Source organism: Ahaetulla prasina, chromosome 1 (genome assembly GCF_028640845.1).
Source record: "Ahaetulla prasina isolate Xishuangbanna chromosome 1, ASM2864084v1, whole genome shotgun sequence".
NCBI lineage: Eukaryota > Metazoa > Chordata > Lepidosauria > Squamata > Colubridae > Ahaetulla > Ahaetulla prasina.
The window spans coordinates 260,957,171-260,980,983 of NC_080539.1; the positions used below are offsets into that span (position 1 = coordinate 260,957,171).

The 23,813-nt window shown below is 40.2% G+C and overlaps 1 protein-coding gene across 3 annotated transcripts; it reads left to right on the forward strand.

The window, feature by feature from the left end:
- The first annotated feature begins 98 nt into the window (after window positions 1-98).
- Window positions 99-23,800, forward strand: LOC131184959 (malignant fibrous histiocytoma-amplified sequence 1 homolog). Of its 3 annotated transcripts, none has more exons than XM_058156890.1 (11): window positions 99-5,580; window positions 6,409-7,979; window positions 10,354-10,645; window positions 10,990-11,179; window positions 13,355-13,536; window positions 14,936-15,420; window positions 16,481-16,638; window positions 18,785-18,944; window positions 21,635-21,705; window positions 22,260-22,360; window positions 23,682-23,800. In XM_058156890.1, exons 2-11 carry the CDS (start codon window positions 7,024-7,026, stop codon window positions 23,697-23,699), a joined length of 2,613 nt encoding a protein of 870 aa, XP_058012873.1. In that variant the 5' UTR covers window positions 99-5,580; window positions 6,409-7,023; the 3' UTR covers window positions 23,700-23,800. The 3 variants fall into 3 exon arrangements, with proteins under 3 accessions (XP_058012873.1, XP_058012881.1, XP_058012862.1); XM_058156898.1 differs by having other exon boundaries at window positions 7,112-7,979; XM_058156879.1 differs by lacking the exon at window positions 99-5,580 and having other exon boundaries at window positions 6,038-7,979.
- Window positions 23,801-23,813: the final 13 nt, after the last annotated feature.

Here is a 23,813-nt window from a genome sequence, read left to right on the forward strand (position 1 = left end):
ACAGTTTTATAATGTCTCCTTAGTTAACTTTTTATAAATTATGAAATATATAACTTTTTAAAGAAGTAAAAAATCACCATTAAGCTTTAAACCGGAAATTCATTAAGCTTTAAACTGGAAATTCTGACTGGTTAATACAGTATAGATAATCAACTAAAATTACAAACTATAATAAAGTAGATAAAAATAATATACTATAATAAATTAGATATTAAAAATCTACTTGCTCATGAAAATTGAAATAAAAATTGCATAACTAGAAAAAAACCTTAACATTGGGGTATGGTGCAAATACATATATCAAATTGCAACACAGAAATGGTTTCCATTTAGAATTGAATTCTGCGTCAGATTTACTTTTTAGATAGGAAGTTATTCTGGAGACAGGTATATTGCCACAAGTTGGTTAACTATTCTCCCAAGGAAGAAACCAAGCAACCAACCTTATGTATAAGGAATATATCCTTGTAGCAATTACCATATTCAAAACTGGTTCATTTTGTTTTATTAGAAAGCAAAAAGGAGAGCTTGTTCACCCCTCTTCCCTCTAGTCTTCCATTATGTTCTGTCCCCCTCCCTCCCAGGTACATTGTGGGATTGATTTTTTTTTTTGGCAGCTAAGCACATTTTGAAAACATATAATGGGCTGTCACAAGTGACCATTTTATTATCTAGGGATGTAGGTCCTAGAATCATTCTTTGAATAATATTTTTGCATTTCTTTCAAAAAATTTAAAATCCATGAGGCTGAAAATCAGGTAGATAGCAAAAAAAGAGGATTTGGCAGACATCACATTACTGTCTGTAATATAACAATTTTTTGTTCAGATGATGACCTAAATCACTTGTAGTCATCGGGAGCACTGTGCAGATAATTCTGGATATTTATTTTCCCCTACAATTTATTATTGGACATCCCAAATTAACAACACCCATAAGTGTCATCTGCTGGAATAAAGCGGCACAAACTTAAGAACCCTGCTGGAGTGGCAAAGAAATTGGAGAAGAGGGTATGCTGAGATTGCTGCTGTCAAATTGCCAGTTCTGCTGAGTGTAAATTTTAGTGTAAATTAATTAATACAATGCGTAATCAAGATGTACTGTTTTTGCCCCCTTTCGCTTTAAAAGTCAGGGGTAGGCAACAAATACATCATTAAATCCAGAGAAATGATTTCTAAAACCATTCAGAACAAAATGAGCGAAAAGATTCTTAAAACTAAGAGTAAGAAATGTACTCTGCGAAGTGCTTAATGTTGCACCTTCCGTAGTTTGGGAATAACATACAGATTACATTGGTTTCGTGTGTGCCCTTCATAGGGACTTGTAGGAGTGATAGCATCCTCACGAGCACTCTGCTGCCTTTAAGAGAGGAGTAAGTCATGGGGAAATAAATTAATGCTCAGTGGAGGAATTGTTTACAGTGTTAGTAGTTAAACTATCACGTCTGGAGGACATTTCATTCCCTGAACAGTTTCCAATACTTTTAGAATACTTAAAAATTCTTTTTTTCTCTCCTGTGAAACAAAATAGCCCATTTCCGACCGTCATTTGGATTAGCTAATGAGAAAGTGGATCGAATTCATATATAATCCACTCCAATCCAAAAGGATTTTGGTCAGGCAACAGCAAGTCACCAAATTAAAAATGTGCAATAAAGACAATAGAAACAAAAAATTATTGGTATCAATAATGGCTACGACAGTCATCCATAATCAGATGGGTTTAAGCATGTTGGAACATTGTTGAGTTTAGCTTCCAAAACCTAAGGAGGATAGTGGCTGCCTGAAATACTACACAGGAGACGTTTCAAAAATTGGGGGGCTACCACAGGAAGGGCTGTCCACATCTTATGTACATCTTTGCAAAAGTGGACGCTTAGAAAACCATGTCTAGATGTTTTTAGCAGGAACATAATCAGGCTTGGTTGTAGACATTTTGGTGCCCTAGGCTAAGACATATCCTGGTATTTCCTATGGCCGTGATGGTGAACCTATGGCACGCATGCCACAGGTGGCACGCAGAACCGTATCGGAGGGCATTGGAGCTCAGCTCCGGCGTGCATATACACGCTAGCCAGCTGATTTTTTGGGCCTTCTGGGCCCACTGAAAGTCAGGAAACAGTCTGTTTCTGGCCTCCGGAGGGCCTCTGGGTGTGTGTGTGAAGGCCTGTTTTTCGCTCTCCCCAGGCTTCAGACCCTTTCTAGGAGTCGGGGGAGCAAAAAAACAGGCCTTCCAGTCCCACTGGAAGTTGGCAAACAGGCCATTTCCAGACTCTGGAGGGCCTCTGAGTTTTTGCCCTCCCCAGACTCCTAAAAGAGCTCTGGAGCCTGGGGAAAGTGAAAAATGGGCCTACCCCCCCCCTAATTTTTGAGCTTACAATTTTCTGTGAAATTTGTTTAGCCCTTGAACAGATCCACTGACACTGAGTGTAGTTTACTGTTTTTTGCTTTTTAATGGGTTTATTGCAGTTTGTTAGAAGCCTTTTCAATTTTGATGTCCCCCAAAATTTGGCACCTTAGCTGACTGGTTAGGTTGCCTAGACCCAAATCCAGTGGTGGGATTCAGCCAGTTTGCACCACTTCGGGAGAACTGGTTGTTAACTTTCTGAGCAGTTTGGCAAACTGTTTGTTGGACGAAATCATTAGGGCAGAGAACCGGTTGTTAAATTCCTTGAATCCCACCACTGCCCAAATCTGGTTGTTGCATGATGTAAGCAGATAATGAAGTTTTAAAAAATGTTTGTGATTAACAAGATTGCAAGTAGAGAAAGATGATATAGACAATAGATAATAAGATGGAGGGAAGAGGTCAAAGATCATATTGGAATATCTTTTAGTGACTGCTAGAATTAAGTTTGAAATGGCAAGCAGAAATGAAACCCAACTTGTAGCATTTAATATAATATATAATATAACAACAGAGTTGGAAGGGACCTTGGAGGCCTTCTAGTCCAACCCCCTGCCCAGGCAGGAAACCCTACACCATCTCAGTCAGATGGTTATCCAACATTTTCTTAAAAATTTCCAGTGTTGGAGCATTCACAACTTCTGCAGGCAAGTCGTTCCACTTATTAATTGTTCTAACTGTCAGGAAATTTCTCCTTAGTTCTAAGTTGCTTCTTTCTTTGATCAGTTTCCACCCATTTGCTTCTTGTTCTACCCTCAGATGCTTTGGAGAACAGCCCGACTCCCTCTTCTTTGTGGCAACCCCTGAGATATTGGAACACTGCTATCATGTCTCCCTTAGTCCTTCTTTTTATTAAACTAGACATACCCAGTTCCTGCAACCATTCTTCATATGTTTTAGCCTCCAGTCCCCTAATCATCTTTGTTGCTCTTCTCTGCACTCTTTCTAGAGTCTCAACATCTTTTTTACATCGTGGTGACCAAAACTGGATGCAATATTCCAAGTGTGGCCTTACCAAGGCATTATAAAGTGGCACTAACACTTCACGTGATCTTGATTCTATCCCTCTGTTTATGCAGCCCAGAACTGTGTTGGCTTTTTTAGCAGCTGCTGCACACTGCTGGCTCATATCTAAATGGTTATCCACTAGGACTCCAAGATCCCTCTCACAGGTACTACTATTGAGCAAGGTACCACATATACAGTACCGGTGCATTTTGGTTTTTTTGCCTAAATGTAGAACCTTACTTTTTTCACTGTTGAATTTCATTTTGTTAGATAGCGCCCAATGTTCAAGTCTGTCAAGATCTTTCTGTAACTTGAGCCTGTCTTCTGGAGTGTTGGCTATTCCTGCCAGCTTGGTGTCATCTGCAAATTTGATGAGTTCCCCATCTATCCCCTCGTCCAAGTCATTGATGAAGATGTTGAAGAGTACTGGGCCTAAAACAGAGCCTTGGGGTTCTCCACTGCATACTTCCCTCCATGTGGATGTAGTTCCGTTGAGGACTACACGTTGAGTGCGGTTGGTCAGCCAGTTATGAATCCATCTGGTGGTGGTGCTGTCTAACCCACATTTTTCTACTTTATCTAGTAGTAGGTTATGGTCTATTTTATTAAATGCTTTACTGAAGTCCAGAAGTAATTTAAAACATTACTTCTTTGGTTGTCCCATTACTTTGGAGCTCTCATTCTCACCCCCATCCCCCGAGATCCCCAACTAATTAAACATCTCAAAACTCTCACAAGCATGTAAGATAAATAATTTAATCCTAAATCATGTATTAAATTAAAATACGCTAGTTAAATTTAGATCTGCAAATAGACTTTTAGACGTTTTTCAGTTTATTCAAATTTCAGTGAAGCTAAATGAGGTACTTGCTAAACATTACGGACACCTACAGAAAGTTCTCACGTTGCCTAGCTGAGATTTGGAACCCAAATATTTGTTGCTTCTGCTAATCAAAATAAAAATTTAGTTTAGCCATTTTATCCATTCCTACCTGGAAACACATTGAATATATAATATTCGTGGCAAACACTCATAGGATCATTCTTTAAAAATGATGCCTCTAAAGTGGAAATAACAAGTCCCATGTAGGCATTTGTTCTAAAAAATGGAGTTGACACAAGAAGAACCTTACTTTGTTATTCTCATTGTCCTTTCTCCCCACTGCACATAATAGATTCACTGATTGACGAATTTCAGAATTTTGATACTGCAATCAATGGACACAATGCAAGTGGAGAATACCAAACATAAGAGTTGCATGTAATATCATCTGTCACACCACTAAAAGAATCTACCTATCAAATACTTAGCATCCCTCCCCAAATACTCAAGATCCCTGTATACACAAGCAATCTGTCTTCTGGGATGTGTTCTCAAAGCAACTACGAAGTTAAAAGTAAAACCAAATTCTACTAAGAATATCAACTGATTCTCCCCCTAGATCAAATGCAGTGGTGGGTTTCAAATTTTTTTACTACCAGTTCTGTGGGTGTGGCATGGTTTGATGGGCATAGCTTGGTGGGCGTGGCAGGGGAAGGATACTGTAAAATCTCCATTCCTTCCCCATTCCAGGGAAAGGTTACTGCAAAATCCCCATTCCTTCTGATCAGCTGGGACTTAGGAGGCAGAGAAAAATGGGGACGGGGCCAGACAGAGGTGGTATCTACCGGTTCTCCGAACTACTCAAAATTTCTGCTACCGGTTCTCCAGAACTGGTCAGAACCTGCTGGAACCCACCTCTGGTCAGATGATCCCTAAAATGCCTTAATTTTCATGGCATTAGCTGAAATTGGTAAGATTAGACATTTAAAAAGACACCAAAGCTTTAAGAAAGAACAATTGTACAACTGAACATATGAAATGATGCTTTTTTTAAAAAAAAGTTTCTAGGCATCATTTTTCTGGAAGTGGTGGGAGCATTTTATTATCAGAGAGAACCCTCAGTCTGCCCTCTTTGGGGAATCCAGTTCTTCCTCTTTCATTTCCCTTGGGTTGCACAAAGAGAAGGGAGGGGCTATATTTAGAAATATGGGGGGTGGGGGGGAGGTGGAGCTCAAGCCTTTTCAAAATGAAAATATTTCAGGAAATGAAAATAGAAGGCAAGGACACAGCTGCTGCTTGACAAATAGGGAGCAGAGGCCAAAATATGTCTGAGCACAGACCTAGTAAGTATCAATCTATAATTCCTATTAATTGCTATGTATAGTTGAGAAGATTAGGTGAGAGGTGGTCTAGGAGTCTGCAGCCTTATACTACCTGGATACTTCCATTAGGGCACACATGTGAGCCAGGGGTTACCCATCCCTTCATTTTATAGGCTGGGCTGTAGCAACTTTTATGCCACTTTTTTAAAAAAGGTTATTTTTTTCAGTTTGGATTTATGCAAGTTGCTAAGCCATAAATCATGGTTTACATCACGTACTAAGCAGTAACTTTAATCAGCTGTCCAACAATGGGACCCGCTTATAACTTACTTATCATTGACCTGAATTCTTGAAATCAGGCTGCTAAATTATGGTACGAGATTGTATGAATCACAGCAAAGTCAATCCTTTGCTGCACATTTTATGTGATTGTGAAATGGTCAACTATCCATTGTTATTCATAGAAGTTATTCCTTAATATACTATTTTGGATTGCACTGTCAGAACTGGGATATTATTTCCGGGACTATAGTACAGAATAAATTATTTTCAGTATTGTTATACAGAAATAATTTAAATTGTTATTATTATTTTAAATTTATAAGGAACGTTTGTGTTTTGTTGAGAAAATGGCTTGCGTTGAAGGTAGATACTCTATTTTTAAACTGGGTAATATCAGTCATTTTTATTATTGTTATTATCCCTCCAATTTTGGGGACAAAAATCCTGAATAATCCTGAATAATCTGAAATTATCTCTATATGCAGCTTTCCCCCCCTTCTGTTTGAAGCTATATATAATACATTTTCCCAATACTGCACTGTCTTCTTGCTCTTCTTCCTACTATAGAAGAGGGCCGTGAAAATATTTGCAGATCCCTCGCATCCTGGACATAAACTGTTTCAACTCCTACCCTCAAAACGACGCTATAGAGCACTGCACACCAGAACAACTAGACACAAGAACAGTTTTTTCCCGAAGGCCATCAATCTGCTAAACAAATAATTCCCTCAACACTGTCAGACTATTTACTGAATCTGCACTACTATTAATCGTTTCATAGTTCCCATCGCCAATCTCTTTCCACTTATGACTGTATGACTATAACTTGTTGCTGGCAATCCTTATGATTTATATTGATATATTGATCATCAATTGTGTTGTAAATGTTGTACCTTGATGAACGTATCTTTTCTTTTATGTACACTGAGAGCATATGCACCAAGACAAATTCCTTGTGTGTCCAATCACACTTGGCCAATAAAAAAATTCTATTCTTTTCTATTCTATTTCTATTTTCCCCATCCCTTTCTCTGTCTGCTCTACTTTCCCTTCCTCCACTGCCACTACATCATCTTAATGGGCTTCCCTAATACAGACCTTTTCTAATAATGAGCATGTTTCAGTCTTTTTTCTGGCACCGACACTGATGATGTTACCTAGTTTGGGTAATGAAATGTCTGCATGAAAACAACCAAGTTCAGAGAGCACCAAGGATCCCTCAATCTTTTTTCCTCCTTTAATGGCATCATCTTTGTTCTTTGTTCACCAGGACAAGAGGTCAACGAAGTGACCCTTTCCAGATTAAGACTCCGAGTTCTTCCACTTGAAGTGCTACAAAATAACAGTATAGAGAGCCTGAATTTGGACCGAAACAAGCTGAAACATGTCACTGGGATTTCAAGCCTTTACAACCTGAAAAAATTGATTTTATCGAAAAATGCAATGACAGAATTTCCAGTGGAAATCCGGAACCTGATCCATCTGGAGAAGCTCGAGCTCAATCAAAATCAAATCCGAGATATCCCCGAGGGGATCTTCTCTTCTCTCCCTAAGTTAAAACATCTTCGACTTAACAACAACCATTTAGACAGTCTTCCTAAGGATTTAAGTTCCTGCCGGGACTGTCTCCAGTATCTGAACTTGTCCACAAACGTATTTCAAGCCATCCCTCGAGTAGTCTTGGAGTTGAAAAACTTGCAAGAATTCTACATGCAAAATAACCTTTTACGTCAGCTGCCTAAAGAGATGTTCACAGAGCTGTCCCTGAAGATGTTCAAAGTAAATGGGAACTCACTGAGGGAACCCCCAAACGAGGTATGTGCAGGGGGTATCAAACAGATCATCAGTTACTTCAATCAGCTACAGAATGGCCAAGCTGAAGAGGACAAGCGTGTCAAGACAATGTTTTTGGGGACATCCTTAGCAGGAAAGTCTACAGTGTGCAAAAGCTTAAAGCAGGGACAAGTTGTTCGACTATCCATGGAAGAACGCACTGTTGGGATTGAGATAAGCGAGTTCCATATCCAAGGCTTCACCTTTCTCTTTTGGGATTTTGCTGGCCAGCTGGAATACTATGTGACCCACCATATGTTCATTACTTCACAGGCCCTTGTCATCTTGGTCATTAACCTTCACCAGTAAGTGGCTTTCTTTGCGAACATGTATTGTACTTATTTATGAATGAAATTTATATTATCACCCAAATTATAAACAGTAATTCAGGACAGCTAGTGCATGTTTTAGGGCAGGGATCTCCAACCTTGGTCCCTTTAAGATTTGTGGACTTCAACTTCCAGAGTTCCTCAGTCAGCAAAGCTGGCTGAGGGACTCTGGGAGTTGAAATCCACAAGTCTTAAAGGGACCAAGGTTGGAGACCCCTGTTTTAGGGCATACAACAAAAAATAACCAATACATTTAAAAAAACACAAAGATAGGATGCAATATAATCAAGGCTGAACAGCAGTCATGTTTATAGTCTTGATACCATCAAGCAGGCTCATCCAACATCCTGGCCAGTGGTGGAATTCAATTTTTTTTACTACCGGTTCTGTGGGCGTGGCTTGGTGGGCGTGGCAGGGGAAGGATATTACAAAATCTCCATTTCCACCCCACTCCAAGGGAAGGATACTGCAAAATCCCCATTCCCACCCTACTCTGGGGCCAGCCAGAGGTGATATTTGCCAGTTCTCTGAACTACTCAAAATTCCCACTTCCGGTTCTCCAGAACCTGTCAGAACCTGGTGAATAGCACCCCTGATCCTGGCCCTAATGCCAAGAAGCGTGAAATGTTTTTCAGTGACAATTCCCATTAATTTAAGTGGAACAGATCGATCTAAAGAAGCACACCTAGTTCTAAATGAGTCACGCATAAATGCTTAAAACTTTTGGCTGACTCTTGGTGGTGATATTATAGAGGCAACAATCACTATTTTTCTCCTACTTCACTGCTATCTGATAAGTGGGGCATCTAAGGCTAAATGTCATGCCAATCCATCTGAACCCACTTCTAATAAACCAGCATAGGGTTGCACTGCACTGTTTCTGAAGAAAATAAACAATTTTAATACTAAAAATTAATTCTTGTAAGATTTTTCGACCCAGAAGGAACTTTACCACACACAAAAAAGGTATCCTTTTAATCAGTCCTGCCCAGAGTTTTGAATTTTCAACAATGGATAACTAAGCTGAATTCTCAGCAAGCCAAATATAGCAGGGGTCTCCAACCTTGGCAACTTTAAGCCTGGAGGACTTCAACTCCCAGAATCCCCCAGCCAGCAAAGCTGGCTGGGGAATTCTGGGAGTTGAAGTCCCCCAGGCTTAAAGTTGCCAAGGTTGGAGACCCCTGAAACATAGCAATCGAAAGATCGATTCCCTATGTTTCTGTCTAAAGTTGAAAAACAATTGAGCACACACAGAATGCATTTCTCATATTTAGTTACAGATACGTCATACTTTTCTGCACAGCTTTTTTAAATGGTTCGTTTTTGTTGGCTTATCTTTTGCCTCCAACGATGGATATATTAAATAATGTTGCACTTCATTTTGTAGTGTGCCGAGATCATATGTTTGATACTCTGGGCCAGCCTTTTTTATTTCAGCAGAAATGAACTGCTTGTAGTGTCACTGATGGGTAAAGATTGGCAGTTGGCTGTTTAAGCTAGTATCTGCCTGCAATTACTGCAGGCTCAAATCCCACCAGGCCCAAGATTGACTGAGCCTTCCATCCTTTATAAGGTAGGTAAAATGAGGACCCAGATTGTTGGGGGGGCAATAAGTTGACTTTGTAAATATACAAATAGAATGAGACTATTGCCTTACACACTGTAAGCCGCCCTGAGTCTTCGGAGAAGGGCGGGATATAAATGTAAACAAAAAAATAAATAAAAAATCTCCTTGCTTTGAATTTTTACTTAAGGAGCTCTGCACTATTTTACAAGTATTAGTCTAACTTTAATGAGGAAGTTGAGGAAGTTGAGGAAGAAAAAGAAACTCTAGAGGAGTTGCCAGTATTACACGATGATTGGGACTACAGGTAGTCCTCGATTTACAACAGTTTGCTTAGTGACCGTTCAAAGTCATAACGGCACTGAAAAAAAAGTGAGTTATGCCCATTTTTCACACTTATGACTGTTGCAGCATCCCCATGGTCAGGTGATCCAAATTCAGATGGCTGGCAACTGGTTCATACTTATGACGGTTGCAGTGGCCTGGGACCATGTGATCCTCTTTTGTGACCTTCTGACAAGCAAAATCAATGGGGAAGCCTGATGCACTTAACAGCCGCATTCCTAACCTAACACCTGAAGCAATTCACTTAACAACGGTGGGAAGAAAGATGGTAAACTGGAACAAAATTCACTTAATCAATGTCTCATTTAGCAACAGGAATTTTAGGCTCAATTGTGTTCGTAAATGAAGGACTATCTGTATTGAAAATATGTGCATTTAAATAAGCTAGTTTATGAACATGTTGGCGGGTTGGTTGGCTCAGTGATCCGTTACTTTTCATAGGTATCAGCTTACCAACGACTCCTTCAAGGATCTTGTTGGATTTTGGATTAGCAACCTCTTTATGCGAGTGCCAAATTCTGTAGTCCTTCCTGTGGGAACTCACGTGGACGCTTGTTCAGAAGAGGAGGTTGAAGAAAAGAAAAAGGATATCATGTCCAAGATACAGGCCATGCTGGAGGAGAGACAGACCAACCTAACTCACCTTATTACTAACCTGGAAGACAATGAGGAATCGGAGTTCTATGAAGACCAGTGGACTCGAGTGAAAGAAATGGAAAATTGCACCCTTACAGTAAGGAATGCTGTCATATATATTTCATTTACAATGATTTCGACCCCGAAACTGTGGGCACATAATTGTCCAGATATCTTAGGAATCAATCTAAAGCACCGATGACATGATTCCCTTTTTTTTTATCCAAATCTCTAGCCAATCAGATGATTCCTACTTTTAGGAGAGAGGAAGACATTTTACAATTGTTCTAATTTTGTCATGCTATACATAAACATGTACAACATCTATTCCACTCCATTCTCCACTGGGCTTCCCCTGAGCTTCCACACCAAGCAGTAATTCCCCTCTTCTTTGCTTGCTTGTTTGAAGTTCTCTTTGTCTATATGCGTTTTCTGTTTTAGATTCTAGATCTTGTTCCTGTCAATGGCATGGATTACCTGGACATTAAAAAACTCGAAGAAATCATTTTGGAGCATGTCAAGAATGAAGAGCTCTTCCCCAATGTCATCCAAGTGCTGCCCCCTATCTATAAACGAGTGGAAGCAGCAATTGTGGATATGATGCAGAATAACGAAGAGATGACCGAACATGGCAAGTAAATATTATTAGTGGCATTTTATAGATTTCCTCTTTCTTTTCTTTACTGTGTTGTTGTTAAGTGGGAGCAATCCCTTTGGGAACATGTGCAATGGAACATGTGTATTTCACCACAGCTGTATAGCCACAACTAGCTCAGAACAATTATTTGAGGCCTAGTTCCTAAACTCTTTGCCTGGGCCTAAATTAAAACTCTGAGTTCATTTGGGTATCCAGAGCCACTGAAGCAATAGGCCTTCTGGTAGATGCCTCCTCTTTGTGCAAGCTAGGTTTACTTGGGTGCTATGTTTCCTGATTATTTAGGGCAAGTATTTATTTAAAATCATAAAAGTCCACATAAATCAATTTATTTATTTATTTATTTATAAATTAATCTACCTAACTACCTACCTACCTATTGGATAAAAAAGTTAATTGATTGGGCTCAAAGATTTGGAACATTAGAAACAGAAAGAACTCTTTGAATGAAGTTCTCATGGAAACATTCTTGTGTGTACCTGTATGTATCTTTCAGTCATTTTTTTTTTTTTACTCCTGGTGACTGTATAGTCTTTGTAGTTTTCTAGGCAAGATTTTTCGGAAGTAGGTGGCTCAGTGGTTAGAGTGCAGTACTGTAGGCTACTTCAGCTGACTGCTAGATGCAATTCAGCAGTTCAAATCTCACTGGCTCAAGGTTGACTCAGCCTTCCATCCTTCCAAGGTGGGTAAAATGAGGACCCAGATTGTTGGGGAAAATATGCTGACTCTGTAAACCGCTTAGAGAGGGCTGTAAAAAGCACTATGAAGTGGTATATAAGTCTAAGTGCTATTGCTACTGCTAGTTTGCCATTGCCTCCTTCCTAGGACTGAGAGAGACTGACTGGTCCAAGGTCACCAAGCTACTTTGTGCCTAAGTCACCATCTCTCAATTTCTAGCCTGATGCCTTAACCATTACAACAAACTGGCTCTCTCTCCTTAATTTAGGCAGCCATAATACATTAATCATGTTGTTTTCCCACTTAAAATTATAAATTCAAACTCTTACACCAAGTCATTGGGGATGAACATCTCACTTTCCCTAAAGGCATATAATTTCAACAGCAACAAGATTTCAATAAAAAAGCCTTATCCTAAATGTTCAGAATTTAATGCATAAATTGATAACATTATCTTATGATTCTCTCTTTTTTAAAATAGTTTTTATTCAGCATTTACATTGTTAAAATCATTGTTACATTTTTGCAGCTTTCCGATACTGGCATCTTTAACATTATCTTAGTAGTAGTATTATCTTAGTAGTATTATCTTAGTAGTAGATAATAGTAGAACAAGAAGCAATGGATGGAAATTAATCAAGGACAGAAGCAACTTAGAACTAAGGAGAAATTTCCTGATAGAACAATCAATAAGTGGAACAACTTGCCTGCAGAAGTTGTGAATGCTCCAACACTGGAAATTTTAAAGAAAATGTTGGATAGCCATTTGTCTGAAATGGTGTAGGGTTTCCTGCCTCGGCAGGGGGTTGGACTAGAAGACCTCCAAGGTCCCTTCCAACTCTGTTATTATGTTGTTATCTTATGATTCTCAAACCTGTGTTGATAACTGGCTATCAGAGATCAAAGCTGGGCAAGCTAATTTAAATGCCAAAATAATGTTCATCTAGTATTATTTTTCTTTTGATTTTGCTCATTTAGAAGTCAAGGTAGTTCTTAACTTGCAAACAGTTAGTTTAGTGACAATCAAAATTACAGCAGCACTGAAAAAAGGGACTTGTGAGCATTTTTCACATGTACAACTATTGCAGCATCCCTATGGTCACACGATCAAAATTCAGACGCTTGGAAACTGACTCACATTTATGATGGTTGCAGTGTCCTGGGATCATGCAATCATCTTTTGTAACCTTCTGACAAGCAAAGTCAATGGGGAAGCCAGATTCACTTAAGAACTGTGTTACTAACTAAATAACACCATTGATTCATTTAACAACTGTGGCAAGAAAACTCATAAAACGGAACATCATTCATTTATTTAACAACTGCCTCACTTAACAACACAAATTTTGGGCTCAATTGTGGTCGTACTTTGAAGACTATGTGTAGCTTGGAGCATAGAATGTACTGTTGGTTGACTGGCTGAAACTGTCTTCCTCGAAGCAGCCCTCAACAAGTGCTCTGCTAATATTTTAGGGATGGTGAGTTTCAATCTTTTACACAGCAAGCTCTCCCGCCAGTATCATTTGGATAGAGAACTTCTGCAGGATATTTTGAGATATCTACATCGCATTGGATTAATTGTATGGTATGAAAAGATCAAGCAGCTGAAGAACACAGTGTTCTTACGTCCAACTATTCTGATCACTCTCTTCAAAGTAAGTACCTCCTTGATTCCACCTTAGTACCAAGGGGCCATTGCTTCTCTGAAGTTAGCTAGAAGCCAAATTTCCAGAGACCATCTGTTTTAAAAAAATGGTTCTCTCGTATCTATAACCTGCTCCCAATTGTAACAGACACTTTGCGGGGTGCTACAAAGTCAAAACAAAACCAAAAAACAAATTTAAACCATTGAAATAATGGCATAAACAATCTTCCATAGACTCAACAATAGCTGCCAAAACTTTCCCTTATGTTCACTCCTAAATCCCGTTCAGCAAAGATTATTATTGATATGAATGAAAAGTGCTGGATTTTGGGAAAGGGGTGGGGTCATTCATGAACAGCCTCTACATTTTCTTCTGTATTGTCTCTGATTTAAACCAAAGGTCTATTGGAAAATGCTTTTCTCCCATTTTCCTGTCATTTTTTACAAGCAAAATAGAGTGAGAACTGCAGTTAAAACCAAACTGCCCATGAGGTGACTTTCATGTAGAAAAATGCTTCCATTTGGGTGGCGGGGGGGTGGGGATCCTATTTTTCGTGTTCTACTCTTCTTCCTTGGCTTTCTGACAAGCTATCTGAGGGTTGAGAGACACCCTCCCCCAAAACAGAATAAAATATGTGAAGTAGGAGAGGCAGATGGAAGTCAAGTTGTAGAAGTGCAATGTATTAAGTTCCTACCCAGTATCTTTATCTAAACAAGATCAGTGCTTGGGGTTCATAATTTTGAAGTATGGATAGTCACTTGGCATTCCAACTGTATCTTACCGCAGAAAACCAACGGTTTGTAATAATCAGCTAGTCAGAATAGAAGTGGATATTCTGTCCAGAAGCACCAGCTAAATGGTGCAGCCATCCAGTTTGGTGCGGGAATTCAAAATACAATTCCAGATTATGTTGCAAGATAAAATAGCTGAACATATGTATTAATTTAACTATATGCCCTTACCACTCACTGAGAACTTTTGAATGTTCTTTGTATGTTTCAGCTTAACTTAATTAGACACCATTTCCTTTACTTTACACATCCAACAGGTATTAAAAGGCAGTGGACTATTTTAGGGTACGCTTCAGACCTGTGGGACAGGTTCACGTCCTGCTCAAATCCCAAGGGTCAGATACAAAAGCGTGGTCTGAGGGTGGGCGTACAGGGAGAATGGAAGAGTAGGCCAATTAGTTTTGTGTCTGAGTTGAGATTTCAATTTATAAACTTGTTTAAAAAGGAGGTAGGACAGGAGTTGAATGGTTTTATTGGTATGATTAAACATTTAGGAATCAGAAAACAGTCTACTACAAGACACCGAGAGGTTTACTGGTAAGTCTTGATTTATCTTCAGTCAACTCCACTAGCAAAACTGTGAGCCTACTTAGGCAAATATGTTTCTGTTTTTCTAGACTCTTGTGAGGTATGGCCTAATGCAACAGCTGGAGAGCATTTCTGTGGACATCTTGATAGGAGAACATGCCACCATCCGAGACCGGGCCAATTGGGCATTGACATTTAAATCCAAAGCCATCTTATGCCAGAAAGCCATGAGAGCTTTGCTTAAGCAGCAGCTTTCTTTAGACAACATGGTAGACATCTTTGAGGAAATGGTGGGAAGCAGATTCCAGAAGGGGAAACTCTTCAGCCTACTTGAGTACTTTGAGATCTGCCTGGAGATCAGAAATGTAGAAGGACTTAATCCTAGAGCCAGAACATTTGTACCTGGGGAGCCCTGGGAAACTCTGCCAAACCTGGAGAAGGACACACACTACTTATTTCCTAACTATCTCAATCAAAGTCAGGAGGTTTCAGCAAGGTGGGGAGAAGATCACAAAGAGGACTTGCATATTCGCTTGTACTTTTCTCCTGAGATCCCAGAGGGCTTCTTCCAAAGGTATTGAATACTATCTGCTAAGTGTCATAGATAATGATAAGCCGTCCTGTGGCCAATATCTACAACTGAGGGGCCTCTTTGAACTGGGGAGGGGGCAGTTGATTTGCACAAGCAGGGGTCAAATATAAGGATGAGGCCACCACTATTTACTAGACAATTTCTAACAATTTGCCACTTTTATCTTACAAAACTGTGAGGGTTTTGCAGGGTGTTGGTAGTTTGACTGATACTCTGTTATCTTTAAAGTAATCTGTCCTAATCCTCCGTTACGAGTATTTTCTAATCTGCAGAAAAGTAAATTTATGAGGATTTTGCAAATACAATAGGGACCATGCAGTTGTAACCAAGCTACCTAATTCTGCAGCTCGATTTCGGACAAGAAGCCTCAAGTTTAGGAATTGATTGCAGCAGGTTTGCAGAAAGATACAATAGTCTTCATCACATTCTTTCCCAGAACTCAAAGCCACCCACAGAACATTTCTACCTCCAATTTTTTTCTCAACACTAGGCATTAGTGACTAGACCAGAATTCTTCAAGGAGCTTCCATGCCGAGTGTGAGCTTGAATCTGATCTCTCAAGTCCTAAGCCACCATTAATAAGTGCATCCCACTAATTTTAAGCATTTGGGACTCTCTAGAGCAGGGGTCTCCAACCTTGGCAACTTTAAGACTTGTGGACTTCAACCCCCAGAGTTCCTCAGCCAGTTTTGCTGGCTGAGGGACTCTTGGAGTTGAAGTCCACAAGGCTTAAAGTTGCCAAAGTTGGAGACCCCTGCTCAAGAACACAGAGTCTCCAACCTTGGCAACTGTAAGCCTGGAGGACTTCAACTCCCAGCAAAGCTGGCTGGGGAATTCTGGGAGTTGAAATCCCCCAGGCTTATAGTTGCCAAGGTTAGAGACCCCTGCTCTAGAATATGGGCTGTTTAGTCCCCTCTTGAGTTGATTATTGTTGCAACTGCCTGGGCTCAGTGCCAGTAATGCTAGGGAAAAAGAGAACATCTTAAAATAGGATCTGAAAGTATTGACTGTTCTCCCCCCCTCCCCCCTTCTTTCTTCCCAGACTCATGGTGAAAGCTTGTTCCTTCTTTTCAACTCACTGGGTTGCTAAAGCCATCTGCCTGCTCATATGCAGTGGCAAACCTTTACTGATCAAAGCAAATAACCAAAAAGCGTACAGCTACATTGAGCTCAGGTGCAGAAAGCCAGGAGAGAGGGTTGGTATGTATGTACAGAGGCATTGACTGCTTTTTTGGTTCAAATGTAATGTAAACGATATAGAATAAATCAGTCTACAGCTAGTCCTCAAATTATTACTACCACAATAATCCAAAATGTAAGTTGCCAAGTGAAACTTTTGTTAAGCGAGTTTGACTCCATTTTGTGACTTTTCTTGCCACGGTTGTTAAGTGAATCACTCCAGATGTTAAGCTGGTAACACGGTGGTTAAATGAATCTGGCTTCCCCATTGACTTTGCTCATCAGAAGGTCGCAAAAAGGGGATCACATGACCCCAGGACACTGTAACTGTCATAACTATGGGTCAGTTGCTGGGTGTCTGAATTTTGATCACATGACCATGGAGATGTTGAAATGGTTGTAATTTCAGGCCTGGAAACCATACTAGGCCTTAGGGTTCCAGACACTGCCACATTTTTCCCCTGAGGGGAAGAAGGGGGGTTGAGGGGTATGGTAACATTCTTCAAGCGGTCAAGGTCGGATGGTGTTCACATCTGCAGGAGGAGTGGCGGGAAGATATTCGAATGAACTGGGAGAATGTGGGACCATGTGACCAGCAAAGGGGTTAGGGGGGTGGAACTCTTGGGGTTTGTATAACTGGGAAAAGAATCCGGAAGTTCAGTTTTGGAATTTTACTCATCGTGTGCCAGTTTCCTTATGCTAGTAAAGAACTCTGAAAGACAATGGCTTCTGAGTTTTTTTTTATGCAGAAGAGGTTTTTCTGGAACCTTGACATGTAAAATATGAAAAATGGTCACAAGTCACTTTTTTCCGTGCCGTTGTAACGTTGTACCCATTGTAAACGGTCACTAAATGAACTATATTTTAAGTCAAGGACTACCTGTATCTAAGGCTGGAATCTATATAATTGTTAACAAAATGGCTCCCGGGGTCTCAGTTAAAGGAAGCCGTTCAACAGTTTTGCCTCTTGGGCTGGCTTGGCATATGACCACTTGAATGATCAGCCCCACCTCTGGATGCCAGCTGAAAAAAGTCTGTTTCTCATTCAGGCAAATCCCACTGATGCTGAATATGGGAGAAGGACCCACTGACAAATAGTGGGAGATTAGAGACAGGCTTCAACCCTCTTCTAAACCAAACAGTGCAACTGAAGAACCAACTTTAGAGAATGGGTTTATACTTTTCTTTCAGTCATTCTTCTCAACAATGATGAACCAAGAGCTCCTGTTGCCACACAGTGACCAAGATAAACTTGGTGTGCAGTGTGTCTATGGAGATCCTCAGTCATCCAGGTCATGGTTGTCCCAAAGGTCTCAAAAGGCAACTGGACTTTCTTGTTTTTTTGTTTTGTTTTTTTCTTTCTTGTTTTTTTCCCCCTTGAAAATGTTTCACTTCTCATCCAAGAAGCTTCCTCAGTTCTTCAGAAACATTTTCAAGAGAAAAAAAAACCCAAGTAAGTCCAGTTGCCTTTTGAAAAACATCTTTGTGCACAAGATGCTTAATTAGCAAAATTGCACTCGGAATACTATTTAACTTGGGAAAATTGTTATCAATGGATAGAAATTAAAAATAAGGAACGTATAGAATAAAACAAGATACAAAATGTGTTTAAATATGTTGATTAAGTCGGAATGTTGTGGGAATAGATGTACAAAGTTAAGAATTATGTACTGTCAGAGTGACGTTGAATTGTATAATTATTACGGATGCATTTTTTGTTATAGATATATTTTAACTTGTATTTTAGGATTTTAAATGTTAATAAAGGTTTAAAAAATAAATTTAAAAAATCAGCAAAATTGCATCTGCTTTAAAGCATCCTTTAAAGTTCAGGCCAGCCTTTTGCAACTTGGGGCTTTCCAACAGCATCAAATATCAGCTCCACCCAAACTCACAGCCTTTGGTACTAGATCAGGGGTCTCCAACCTTGGTCCCTTTAAGACTTGTGGACTTCAACTCCCAGAGTCCTTCAACCAGCAAAAGCAAAGCTGGCTGAGGAACTCTGGGAGTTGAAGTCCACAAGTCTTAAAAGGACCAAGGTTGGAGACCCCTGGAGTAGATGATAACTACAGGAGTTGAAATTTGATCCATCTGGGATTCATTAAGTTGGAGAAGGCTGGCTGCTCTGAATGTTTCTTAAGACCACACTCCCTGTTGCCTTTTACAGGATTCCAGTTAACTTGGGACTTTATTATAACAATCATCTCCATCAACCAAAAACTCCTGGAGGAATGGCCTGGGCTCCATCTTTGCATAAAAGCTCCTTGCCGGACAGTTGGATGTCCTGCTGAATTTGTCTGGCCAGATCTGGATGATAACATGACTATGTACGTATTTCATGACATGCACCAGCAAAACCAAGACTGTAAAGTTTTTCAGAATTTGCTGTTTAAATTGCTTCGTTCCCTCTATATTATGCTCTCTACATGGGGCTTCCCTTGAGGAGCACCCGGAGGCTTCAGTTAGTCCAGAATGCAGCTGCGTGGGTGATAGAGGGAGCTGTTTGGAGCTCCCATATAACACCAATCCTGCGCAAGCTGCACTGGCTTCCTGTGGTCTTCTGGGTGCACTTCAAGGTATTGGTTACCACCTTTAAAGCGCTCCATGGCTTAGGACCGGGTTACTTACGGGACCGCCTACTGCCGCCGTTTGCTTCCCACCGACCCGTGCGCTCTCACAGAGAGGGACTCCTCAGGGTGCCGTCAGCCAAGCAATGTCAGCTGGCGGCCCCCAGGGGAAGGGCCTTCTCTGTGGGGGCTCCTACCCTATGGAACGAACTTCCCCCTGGACTTCGACAACTTCCTGACCTCCGGACCTTTCGCTGCGAGCTTAAGACCTATTTATTTGTCCACACGGGACTAGCATAGAATTTTTAGATGTTTTATGGGTTTTAATTCTTAATTAGTTTTTTGGGTTTTTAAATGTATTTTAAATTGGAGCCAAATTTAATAAGTTTTTAAATTATTGTTTTATTTGTATGTATACGTTTTGATTGTTGTTTTATATGGCTGTTCACTGCCCTGAGTCCTTCAGGAGAAGGGCGGTATACAAATTAAATAATAATAATAATAATAATAATAATAATAATAATAATAATAATAATAATAATAATAATAATAATAATAATTAACCTTTCTCCAGAAAATGTACACTATAACCGTGATGGCGAATCTATGGCATATGTGCCACAGCTGGCATGCAGAGGCCTCTCTGTGGGCACGTCAGCAATCACCCCAGCCCAGCTTCACTGTGCATGCGCATGCCTCTCCTTCCAGCCAGTTAGTCTTTGGGTCACAACCACGCATGCGCAGGGGGCAGGGCACATGCGGATGGTGCAGGTTGATACAGGAGGCTTTCCAGGCCCAAAATAGCATGGGGGGGCCTCGCGCAGCCCCCGTGCCCCATTTTGGCTTCCAGGTTGGTGCAGGAGGCTTTCCAGGCCTGAAACGGGGCAGGTGGACGGGCCGCATGCGCGTGGGGCATGCGTGGGGCGCATGCATGGAGTTGCTCACATTGCATTTTGGGGGTTCTGGCATGTGCGTGTGGATTGCGCTCATCCACTTTGGGCACTCAGCACCAAAAAGGTTAACCATCACTGCACTATAACCTTTGTCTTTCCAAAGCAGATCCTCAGCTGAGATACTTCGCTAGGAATCCTTGTTTCGTAAGTTTAACTGAAAGATGGCTCTGTACCCTCTAAATTGACTTTAAAAAGAAAACAAAACCTCCAAAATATTTCAAATAAGGCGCTTGTTTTCATTTAAGCATTTCTTCTGATAGCGTTACTGAGGGTTTCACTTCTATCACTTTTATAGTCCTCCTTCATTTGGTGCACCAATCTCGCCAAATCTGCTGCCTTCGAAAAGTTTTAGGTCTCCTCTCCCATGGTTCCCAGCCAGCACAGCCCAAACTAGGCTGGAGATTAGGGAATGTGGATGGCACTAGATCAGAAAAAGCTCTGCTGCAGGATGGCTATTATGTCAGGTTCTGTCTTCAGTTTATAGATATAGGGCTTCATCATTCTTTTTTTAAAAAAAAAAACTTGTTAAACCTAAGATAGAGAATATTATTTATAGTCAAGCTAAGAGATTAATGTTTTTATTGTCTTATTCAAATGACTTATTTGAAGATGTTATGTTACTAATACACGGTCTCCAAAATGACCTTCTTGAGAAATCAGCCTGAAATTTGTGCCTATCTCATGGGGTCTAGGAGGCTCAGGCTGCACTTGGGATTCAAACTTAAATCTTTCCTGTTCTGTCCACCACCATACCACAAAATTGGCGTGTACAATTAAGAATAAGCCACACTATTTCTGAGGGATTTGTACTTATCCAGGAATAGAAATAGGAAAGAATAGTGGATCATTGCTCAAATGACAATTTCTTTCCATTTTCATATGCATTTTTTCCAAATTACAGCAGTGGGATTTTAAATATCCCTTTGTACTCCCTTTGTACTTTGTACTTCTATAGCATTTCAAACTTTCATGTTTAAAGCATTAGCAAAAAAATTGGTAACTGAAGCAAACTTGACCCCAAACAAAGAAAGCCACCCATATTTTAAGAATTACTTTCTTGCCTTTTTCTTTGAAAGTTCAAGATAAAGTACATCAGGGTCTCTCTTCATTTTATCCCAGCCTTCATCTTAGTGATAAATTGGTGTGAAATAGGTATAACTGGCCTAGATCAATCAGTAAATTCCATGCTTGTATAGTGATTTGAACTTTGATCTTGTCTGTGCCGAAAGCACACAGAACACTGTTACCTTCCCACCAAAGGTGGTCCCTATTTTTCTAGTTGCATTTTTTACATGCTTTTGAACTGCTAGGTTGGTAGAAGCTGGAACAAGTACGCTACGCTAGGGATTCGAACCACTGAACTGCTGACCTTTCGATCGACAGCCTCAGCGTCTTAGCCACTGAGTCCCCTTTTAGATACATTAGTAGCAACCTATCACACTAGATGCCAATCTGTTTAGTGATCTTGCTCCTGTTTCTCATCCAACTTCCTTCCAGGTTCAAAGAAGATATTAAAACTTGTGGAATTTGTGCCCATCGATTTGAAACAGAGCTCCTGTTTCCCAAAGGTGAGATTGGAATATTTGCCATTAATGTCAATGCTCTGACTTAATTATTTAAATACCAATGTTAATGTTGTCATTTCAATAAACTAGAATACTGCATGATGAAATTGTGAGTTGCCCTTAGGGTAAACGTCCAGAAAAATATAGGTTTAGTTTTCTTCAAAAAGCTTTTAGATACAAAATTCCATGGTCTGTGTTTAGATTATTTGTAGTATTTTATTGCAATTCCGGTATAATGGCTATAGCCCATCGGTTTTGGAGGGTTAAAGCAGAATAAGCTTAAATTATTCCAATATTGGGGATTGCATTTCGCACTAAAGAAAAACTCTTAGGAAACCAAGCTAATGATCTTCCCAAGGTAGAGTTATCTGAACTGGATAATGGGAAGGAGAGTTGCTGCCTCTTATCCCCTATGCATAGCCCAGTGACTTGATATTTCTCTAAGATAACCATAAATGTAGATGATAGGGAGGCAGCCTACCACATGTATCTGCCATAGCATGCAATAACATTATTGCAAAGGCCTACTATTACTAAGCATTTCATTTTTTTCACAGTTCCAAACAAACCAAGCAGAACTGAGGTTCCTGCACAATATTATATCACCAGCTACGGGAATGCTACCTTTGGAACCAGCACTGTCCATGTGGAAAGACAGGTTTGTTAATGTGGCAGTCTAAAGCAGCCTTCCTTAAACTAGCTAGGAATTATGAATTCTAGCCCAACATATCTGGAGGACATCAAATTAGGGAAAACTGGCCAGAAAATTGGAATGTTAGTCTGACCGTGACATCAAAAGCGCAGGTCACAACTGTAAAGTAAAGCCTTTCTGGTACGAATTGGACCCTTCATGTATCACCATTCTAGCGTCAGCTATACTGCTGTGAAACAGACAGTAAGATTTCATTCGCTTGTTCAATATGATGCAAAGAAACCTCACACACTCTTTGCTTGGGACATGTCTATAATACAGGACCTGTGTATTATGGGCAACCCATTGCTGAGGCAGGCTGAAATTGGTTCAAGGAGTAACAGCCTGGAAATACATAGTTTTCTCTGAAAAAACAGAAAAGAACCTCTCATCTGATAGGGAGATGACTTAATGGTTAATTGACCGGTCCATAAGGATTTGGGAGAAATGATGTGTATGTACTATGTACCCGGAGGGACACTGTGGCTCAGTGGCTAAGAAGCTGAGCTTGTTGATCAGAAGGTTGGCAGTTCAGCAGTTTGATTCCCTAGCATTGCATAACCGAGTGAGTTCCCGCTACTTGTCCCAGCTTCTGCCAGTCTAGCAGTTCGAAAGCATGTAAAAAATGCAAGTAGAAAAGTAAGGACCACTTTGGTGAGAAGGCAAGAGCGTTCCGTGCACCTTCGGCATTTAGTCATGCTGGCCACATGACCATGGAGATGTCTTTGGACAGGGCTGGCTCCTCGCTTAGAAATGGAGATGAGCACCAACCCCTAGAGCCAGAAAACAACTAGCACGCATATGCAGTGGAACCTTTACCTTACTGTGTACAACCCATAGCTGAACATTACTGAATCCTGTTCTTGAACTTTTGCTCCCAAGATCATGTATGCAATGTGCTGGGATCTTACACCATCATTTAGCAGAGACACGTTAATAGCAAGATTTGGGCACACTATGATTTTTCCCAACATGATTTTCTCCCACTACCCTGGGTAGAAGCAACATATGGTAAAATCGATGTGTGGATGAACTGTAAAAACTAAAATTCTGCAGGATTTGAGACTGGATCTCCAAAAGCTGCTTTGGACGATGCAAGAGCACAAACACAAATACCTCTTTGCAGAAGATTTGTAAACTGTTCTTGCTAAGAAGTTACACATTGGGGCTCCCGATGTCCTCAAAAGCAATAGAAAACTTTATTCTATCATTGTAACATTTGGCTTTAGATCTGTTTAATCTGTTAAAACAAAATCTGTAATTCATTTTCTGGTGTTTTTTGTTGTAGAACATCTTGGATAAATGAAAACAGCCACAAAGGATAAATCACCAGCCAACATCATTTCTGTCGATGTTATTTCATGACCATTTCAAATAAAAAACAAAAGACATACTTCTTAAATTTACATGGAATGTCAGT